This window comes from Adiantum capillus-veneris, chromosome 11, assembly GCF_014529385.1.
Source record: "Adiantum capillus-veneris isolate H3 chromosome 11, ASM1452938v2, whole genome shotgun sequence".
NCBI classification, from domain to species: Eukaryota; Viridiplantae; Streptophyta; class Polypodiopsida; order Polypodiales; family Pteridaceae; genus Adiantum; species Adiantum capillus-veneris.
Window position 1 is genome coordinate 44,089,466 of NC_140941.1, and position 9,081 is coordinate 44,098,546.

Below are 9,081 nucleotides of genomic sequence, written 5' to 3' on the forward strand. Positions count from 1 at the left end.
GCTGAGGCAAGAGCCTCCTTGAGCAGGAACAGGGGTAGCTAGCTGCTACTCCAAAGCAGGCACCGGTGAGGGTCATAACCTCACCGTACAGGTGCGTTTTCGGCGTTGTGTATGCGTTGTAACTTGACTGTTTTTCAACCATACGGACACCAGAACACTTGGGTATCGTGCCCCAATGGCAAAGGACAGCTAGGGGACTGTTTGGGGCTGAAAACAGCGCAAAAACCAGTAAATACAGCGTGCTGAATTTACTGTTTTTGGACAGGAATCAGAGGGTTTATGCCAGTGGAAGAGAGTTCCAGCAGGGGAATTGGTTTCGCGCAAGTTTTGGGGGTGTTATGCTACCGAAATTTGGCCAAAACAAGTGGTATCTAGCTTGATATAGACAAAGGATTCCCAGGACTCTACTTTGTAAATTTACCCTCTCAAAGTAAAAAGAAATACCGAAAGGGGCGCCAATTTTGGGGCCTACATGTTGTCGACGTCTGCTCGGAGCATTCTAACTTCCGAGCCGTGTGTGTGCATAAGTGTTAATTCCCGTCGCAGGTTCCCTTTGCAAAGTGCTCTGTGTATGTCTGAAGTAAAGAATTTCGGGTGAAAGCCAAAGGATACCGCCCCACACGCCGGTTTCATAACTCTGTCTCACTGAGAAGTTGACGTTCAGCAAGTATGACGGTAAGATGGATGCTACTATTATTCATTCTTGGTTGCATCAATTAAATGCTTACTTTGCGACAACTAAGAAAATAGGAAATAGCAAGGTTTTGAGGGCAGCCATGTACCTTGCCGATGATGCCATTAATTGGTACCACGCATGGCAAGAGGCACAGTTGACTGCGCACCTAGAGGAAGCCGAAGAAGGCGTGCCCCTTTCCTTCAATTGGGCCGACTTCCAAGACAAGCTCAAGGCACGGTTTATGCCTCCTCAGTACCTAGCACGGCTCAAAAACGATTCGCGCGGTCTCAAGCAAAATGGTATGCCAGTTATGTCTTTCTCTAATCATGTTTTGCAACTCGGCACCCAATTACGCAAAATCGGATGATGAGCGCAAATAGGCATTCCTTTATGGCTTGGACGAGTATATCAAGTATGATGTCGGAGTACTTGATCCAATAGATCTCAACAAGGCGGTAGCGATTGCTCTCGCACAGGAGGTGAAGCACAACAAAGGGAAGCCTAAGGAGAACAAGTCTTCTCACAGTACCTCTCAGACTCCTCAGAACCCACAGAATGGTAAGAACGGTAAGAATGGTAAGAACGGTAACTCTTCTAGCCAATCTTCCTCTAATCCTTCGGAAAAGAACTCTCACAATGAATCTAAGGTAAAGCTAACACACTTGCTAAACCTAAGCTCTCCCCATACGAAAAAGTTGCATAAGGAATCATAGGAGGATACATAACGGCAGAAGAACAAGTCATTTATTCTAAGGAAGGTCGATGTTATCACTGTCACGTCAAGGGTCATATAAAGAAAACATGTCCTAAGATTGAATCTCACGAATCTAAAGAACCCACAGAACCCACATCCTCTGTTAATGCCATAAATGAGCACACTTGTGTGTCCCAAGTTTCTCATGATCCTCTCATTGATGAGTCTCTCATGAAGTGTTATGGTCATGTAAATGGTCAACACATGGTGCTCTTTTTTTGATTCTGGTAGTATGCATGATGTGATTGGTGACACTTGTCGAAAGAGCCCGATTGGAGGTTAGCAAGACATCTCCTCTCGACGTGTCGGGCTTCGCTCCCGGTATGGACTCTCTCATTACACGAGAGTGCCTTGATGTGTTATTCACTGTTCAACAAGCGTCCTTCCGTAGAAAATTTGTAGTGTCTCCTCTTTCAAGATGTGATATGATTCTAGGCATTAGACGGTTTCGTGAGCATAACCCTCTCATTGATTGGGCGGACAATACTCTTCACTCTAAATGCCAAAAGTGACTCTCCCGTCATCATTCGTGGTGAGGAGGTTGTTCGTTCTTTACCTCTCATTTCTAATGTGCAGGCGAAGATTGAAAAGAAACAGGAGGAGGAGACTCTTTTCTTCTCCACAGCACGACACACATGTTTTTCATGATACAGGCGTGATTGTTCACAAGGATGATGGTTTAAATGATGCTTTTTCTAGCGAAGCTAGCCTCATTGTAGATACGATCAATCACGAAGAACCGATCTTGGCTCTCGAGTCAAGGTCTAAAGAACCCACTCAGGCAGTATTGTGTGTTTGCATGATTAGTCAACACGCATTGTTCGAGTGTTCCATTCGTGACCGTTTCTTGTATTTTTGTCACCATCCTTATGTGTTCCCTGTTCACAAGCATGCCGTATTGTACGATACACATGATTCACTCATAGATGAGCACGGATGTATGTGGATCACTCTCGAAAAGAAGAAAAGTTTGCATTCCAAGAATTCACATTCCATGTCTCTTTCTTGGCATGACACAGTCTCAGAATGAGCACAAGAAAGATTGTCAATCAAGCGTCGGCATTTCCATTGTGATTTGCCACAGTTGATAGGTTTAGGCCGAAAAGTCAAGATTCGATCTCACATTTTGCGCGTGTTTGGTGAATGGTTTGGCACTCCGTCACTTTGTTCATCTGCACTGCATGCACAGTCTTTTAGGAAGAATAGTCTTTTTCCAGTCACTCTACATGGAATGGATATATTCATGATGTTGTGTTGAAAGTGGTTTCAGGAATTTTCCTCCTCAGAGATTCTTGCAGAAGATAGACGCACGACCATAGCCGAAGTTGGAGCATTGAAGCAGTCACAGATCCCTTCGTGTCGCTTTCAGCACGGCCCAAAGAAGCAAGCGTTGCAAACCTTTATGAAGTTCAAGTATCGCACGACCCACACATCAGAGTGGGCCAGCGAAGAGTCCTTCCGAAGATTTCAGACGTTGTCAGCTATCTCTCTCAATGCCATACAATTCGGTACCAATATCTCACTTTTAAAAAGAGAAGGATGTCACGTACACATCTAACCCTATGTGCATGTGGACAAGCTACTTTAGGTCCAGGGTTCAGGTCAGCTTAGAAAGCATTCTGGCACCTTTGTGAGCCTATGAGCAGGACGTGCATGTCCAGACACTTAGAGTAGTTGCATATCCTTTGGTTGCACATAGCATGATTATCAGCATTACAGTCAGTACTCATCGTGAGCACTTTCTGGCAGAAGAGGCAGCAGAAGTCCACAACTTATAATGCATCTTCTCAGCAAGACCGGCAGATAACCTAGCGTTTCCAGCCAACAGCAGATCAAGATCAGCGTTTTTGGCTACACTTCAGCCTAGCGTTTTCAGCAGCACCAGATCAGCCCTGGCGTTAGCAGATTCCAGGTTCAGGCCTAGCATTTTTGCAGATAGCTCCAACGTTTTGCAAATTGCAGATTGCTCTAGCGTTTTGCAGAATCCCGACGCAAGATCGGCCCCAAACCTCGCAGATCTCACCTACCCGCAGCAGATCCTCGCCGCACAATCAGATCAGCCAAAGTTTTCAGCTTCAGCACGTTGTCCGCGGATGTCAACATCTACGTTTTCAACGCATCGTCGTCGCGTTGTCGCTATCGCCGTCCTCGCCGACACAATGTCAAAATTCAGCAGTTAGCAGATTTGCAGATTTCAGTCCCTAGCGTTTTCAGATTTCAACCCGTCTCGTCGTCGACATCGTCGGCAAGTCCATTGCATCTAGACCATTGTACCAGATTTGTGCAATCAATAGCATAGACCTCTCTCGCCATAGAGAGGGGGGCCCTTGGAGGAGGATTTGACAACTATTTGGTGTTGTATTCTTCTCTCTCTCTCTCTCAACCTCAGCACCTTCACACAATGTCATTCACTTTGTTTGTGACCATTTGCACTCTCTCACTAAAGGAACGGAAGGCTCTCCCTGCCATAAGTAAAAGGAACCCTTGAGCACAGTCCGGAGCACTTATCTTGAGCAGCTTCCATTGCACCTTACAAAGGATGGATGGAAGCGGCTTATAGGATCGTAAGGGTACAAATGGCCATCCACCCAAATGTAAACATTCGTCTCACCGACAGCACGACGTTCTTGTGATGACCTTTGATCACCCTCACATACGGCCTTCGGTGCAAACGCCGTGGGCAAGCAAATATGTACGCTTTTGGTGTGCGAAGTACGTGGTGGTGGAGGCACACGATTTGTGATCTCCGTAAGCACCATGGCAGCTGTTGCGTGAAGAAGCAAAGAATGAAAAGAGAGAGGGGGAGGGAGAGGGAGGAAGATGGGAGGAGAGAAGGGGGCAGGGGGGGAGAGGGAGAGAGAGGGAAGGAGGAGGAGAGAAGGCGGCAGGGAGGGAGAGGAGGGAGAAGAGAGGAGGGAAAAGGAGTGAACAAAGTTTTTTTTTTTTTTTTGGGGGGGGGGGGGGGGGGGGGGAAAGATTTTGAAAAAATGGACTTTCATTGCTTGTAGGTTACAAAAAACGTCAAAAAATGATTTTTGGATATGTATATATATTGGGGGGAGTTTTAAGTCAAAAATGACTTTTTTGAAAAAAAAGTCAAATTTTGGCTCTTAGTGACCCACGTTTTTGCTAATGTACCCGCACACCTTTACTCCCTTCACTTTCAAAAATCTAGAGAGAGAAAGTAACCTCCTAGGTCCACATCCTACATGTGTCTAAAAGAAAGGCTAGAAAAGCCTACTCAAAACTAGCTTCTTGAATGCCCTTGTCCCCTTAACCCTACACAACATTAGCCTTAATGCCTAAAAATTAGGATTCCCTACAAGTCCCATGCAAAGTCCATATTTCTCCTAATGGTCTCGTTGTTCCACGAGTGAAAAAATATTGTAGTTGCAACTATATGAACAGCGTTTGCTGTAAGTTGTTGTGTAAGCTCGTCAAAGACGCATTGGGATCGACCTCTGCTAGCAATCTATAGATCTCAAAAGCGTAGCCACTATTTGTCTCCCTCGAGAATTGATACCTAGAATAAGAATGTCTCTAGGGGTGTCCATGGATGTGTAGTATAGCGTATGCATTATCTACTGCAACTCCAATATGTCTGACTGAGATGGATAGCTCTCAGATACATGGTGTAAGGACACGTGGAGCAAGTACACAATCCACTATGTTGGGCCATGTTGGCGTGGGTAACATGAAACCCTCCTAATGATGTCCAATTATCTATGGCATTGTGAGAGAGCGCGAGAGATAGAAGGGGGGGAGGCGGGAGCCGAGTGGCAATGAAAACTCAAGAGGTAGCGAAAGAGAGAGGATGGGTTTCAAACAGTAGAGACTTGAGCCTTCAATAGAGATAATAGATTGCAAATTAGAGAGGGAGCTCGAGTGATTAGAGAGATGAAGCCTGGAAGGTGGATAGCCTTCAGCAATGAGAAGTTGGACCTTGAGCCACTTGAAAGTTGAGAACCTAGAGCCTTGAGAACCTTGAGACTTGAAAGCTTGTCACATGACTCTACAGCAATGTGTGCACGGCTTAAATAGCCCAAGGCCCTAGAGGCCAATCCCACCCCCCCCCCCAAAAAAAAACAGTGCAGTAAAAACGGTTAGCTTGACCGTTGAAAAACAGTCCATGACCATTGGCAGTCCCCCTCCCCATCCCTGGCAATCATCCCTGTCCTAGGGGCGGGTCTTCTTGTCATCCTACTGCAACCGCACACTCACCAGTCCCCATGTTTCTATGCAAGGAAGGTTGGTTCCTGCAGATTTTCACGATGGATGTCAATAGTTGTGATGTTACCCTAGGCATGGCCGCATTCAACAAACAAAACCACCCTTGGATTCTCAAGATAAAAAACTGAATAGCCCTAGTTCCACATACACATACCATCATCAAATTCTTGAAATAAGACAATCACGCTTGGACATAACAATAGGAAGATCGCATTGGTAGTAAAACTCAAAGGAGAGCCTATCCAATTTATGTTAGCGCAATGGGTCATCTTGCTAAAGAGGTCCATTCATACAATACACACATGTATATTCAAAGTAGTATGAGGTAAAGACCATCCATGGCATAATCACCCTCAAAGCATTGTTGGCATATCACATCGTCAGTGACTAAAAAGGTTCAAACCCCGGAACTAAAAAGTGCACATTCAGGACTGCAGTTGTAAAAAAGCAATGTGAGACTAATGATAGAAGCCAAAGTGAGCAGCTACAGAAAATGAAACTGATGACTTCGAGCACCAGCAAGTTAACCACTTCACAATCTGCTAACTAACGGAAATCTAGCTGGCAAAGTTTGAAGCATGTTAGTACCTCATGTTTGCTTTCAAATCATTCCCTTGAATCTGCCGAAAAAGAGGAGCGCTCTTTGAGTTTTCTACATGAACCTGCAAATGGAAATGTTTCCATAGTAAAGTAAACTTAGCTCTTCGAAGCAAAGCTTGTAACTTTAAGGGTGTGGAAAATCTGATAGCACCTTCTCATACTCATCAGGCTCCCGGACATCCAGAAGAACAACTTGATTAGACTGGCCTAGTTCAAAGGCTTCCTTGCAAGGGATACTCTCCAGGTTCCTTTCTGTCAGCTTTCTGTGGATCTCTACAAAGTGTAAAGATGGGATTGATTTTCGAAAAAGACCAAGGACTGAAATGGAAAAAATGTTCTTCAACAAAACCAAGCCCCACAATTTCACCTCTTGGGATAGGCTTTTCCTGGTATTGGCAGTGCTCTAAAAAGATGCAAGCCTGGCCATTACCAGTAAGTTGTGTGGCATGACACCAACATCTATATCATCTCTCGTCAAAAATAAACATCAAAGCTCCAAAGCTAACCACTACCAATTTGCATCATGAGAAACTGCCAAGTGTCTTTCCAGTTGTTAAACACAATGCCATGAATGCATAGGCTATCATAGACAGTGCACTTATATCTTCATCCTTGCATAACCTATAACCTGTTAAATTATAAAGAGACCGCTATAGAACGTTGCGTACACAACGCAATGAAAAGGTTACCGATCCAAGCTGTGTACTTGAAAGCGTCATTGAACAAGGAACCGACAAAGCCATTGCGGGCAGCAACGTCAGACTTGAACTTGCTAAGTTTGGCCTCCATGGTGTGGTCCTTGACAAAATTATCATAGAACCAGCCACGAGTAGTGGGATTGCGGGAGCTTCGGAACCTCTCCTCGTCTACAGTCTGCTCATCTTGTTGCTGGAGCTCTGCCATAGCCACCACAGGAAACACATTGTGAGGGCAGGAACGCGGTGAAGGAGGCCCCCAAGAATGCAAGTTGCTATCATAGCATCCCCTTCCTGCAAGAACCCATTTCGAGCCCACACCTTGTAGCACAACCATTTCTTCAGGTTGGGCTCTCTTGCCAAGTAAGCAATCACTCAAACCACATTCTTATTTTTGCCCGTAAACTTGAGGTCAAGATGTTTCCATGTTATCTTTTCAGGCTGGCACAAAGGCTTCCAGGACCTAAAGGGATTAATTAAAGAGCGGGTCAGGATGTTTTCAAATTCGTGAATTATAGAGAATCTCTCAAGAGCCTTGTGGCGTCGAGGCAAGGGGCGAAGGCAGGAGGCGCCAGCTACATGCGATCATACTGACGATCAGACAAAGGCGAGGATAGAAGCAGCTACTTTTTTACCAATGCATAAGGCTTCAAATGTGGGAGACCCAGCAGCTCCAGTTGGGATGGTTGGAGCAATGAATAGTTTGCTCCGTTGCCACCCGGGTTCAACTCCTTATGATGAGTAGAGCTTTTGCTCCAAATGAGGAGAGTCAAATGAAGCTCAAAGGGATCTGCAAAAGATTCGGGGCAATATAATAACGATGCCGCCAGTAGGAGAGCGGGTCAGTTCATTGAGCCTTTGTGATCTAAGATTCTAATCCCAAGGTTGAGGACTTCTGCATTAAGAAAGTCATTCCACCGGTATAATTACGCAAAGGCTGGCATAAAGGCTTCCAGGACTTAAAGGGATTAATTAAAGAGCGGGTCAGTTCATTGAGCCTTTGTGATCTAAGATTCTAATCCCAAGGTTGAGATCTTCTACATTAAGTAAGTCATTCCACCGGTATAGGTCCTTTTGGGTGTAATATGTACAGTAATGTCCGGTTGTAATTACGCAAATATGTATAAAGTTGTCCCTACGACCTTCCCCACGTTGATGGTGAAACATAAATCCTAGAGGGATATCTCGTGCAATGTTTTGAAACTTACATCAAAATTTTGCATGTCCCTTTTGCACGTTCATTGTTCTACTAATGGTGTAACAAGTACAAGTCACAGGACCCTATAAGCCATTTAGTAGGTCACCATGATTTCAAAACATACAAAATACTTTAAAAGTTGGGAGGCAACTTGGAAAATACTAAAACCATAGGTCGAGATGGAGAGTGGAAAGACAACGGAGTAGAGCAATGTATTATGTCAGTATTTGCAATGTGTAGGATCTTCGAAGGTAGAGAGAGGAGGAGCTCTCTCTCTCTCTCTCTCTCTCTCTCTCTCTCTCTCTCTCTCTCTCTCTCTCTCTCTCTCTCTCTCTCTCTCTCTCTCTCTCTCTCTCTCTCTCTCCAAGTGTTGAACTCAACACTCATTGGGGTGGATAAATCTATGAGGTCTCTTGGGATTATTCCTAAGACGTAAAAAAAATTCTCCTCATGTGTGTGTGTGTGTGTGTGTGTGTTAGCAGCAAGCTAACACAGATACCACGGGTACCATTTTTTGGAGTTTTCATTGTAAAAACACTTATTATTTTGATAAATCGGGAATATTGTAACTCCTAAATTTTTGAATAAACCTTGTAATTGATGAGCCGGGGCTACAAGCTTCCAGATTGTATCAACCTGACATTATCCATCTTTGTTAGAACTCCCATATTATTAGTTTTGACCACCAAAGTATGCTATGAACCGCATAGTACCACTGAATTCCCTACTTTTAGAGTAAAATTCAATGGGAATTGCAATGCTTGTGGGAGGTATGGTCATCAAGCTAAGGATTGCATAGTATTTAAGCGCGCGATGGCCAATAGACCAACCTTAGCATGGACAGACACACCTCGAGTGCCTCCATTGATGTCGGCCCCACCTCTTGAACAAACAACACAACACATGGTCCCTAGGGCCCAAAATGTTA

At 44.7% G+C, this 9,081-nt stretch overlaps 1 protein-coding gene across 1 annotated transcript in view; it reads right to left on the minus strand.

Moving 5' to 3' along the window:
- The window catches only part of LOC147447172 (rhodanese-like domain-containing protein 14, chloroplastic), a 47,359-nt gene extending 40,001 nt beyond the window's left edge, over positions 1–7,358 (minus strand). The window contains exons 1-3 of the mRNA XM_086523042.1: positions 6,950–7,358; positions 6,412–6,533; positions 6,249–6,322 (exon numbers count right to left, since the gene is read on the minus strand). Of these exons, the coding sequence (XP_086379168.1) occupies positions 6,249–6,322; positions 6,412–6,533; positions 6,950–7,292 (539 nt within the window). The 5' untranslated portion in view covers positions 7,293–7,358. The remainder of the gene's footprint in view (positions 1–6,248; positions 6,323–6,411; positions 6,534–6,949) is intronic.
- Between the last annotated feature and the right edge of the window lie 1,723 nt (positions 7,359–9,081).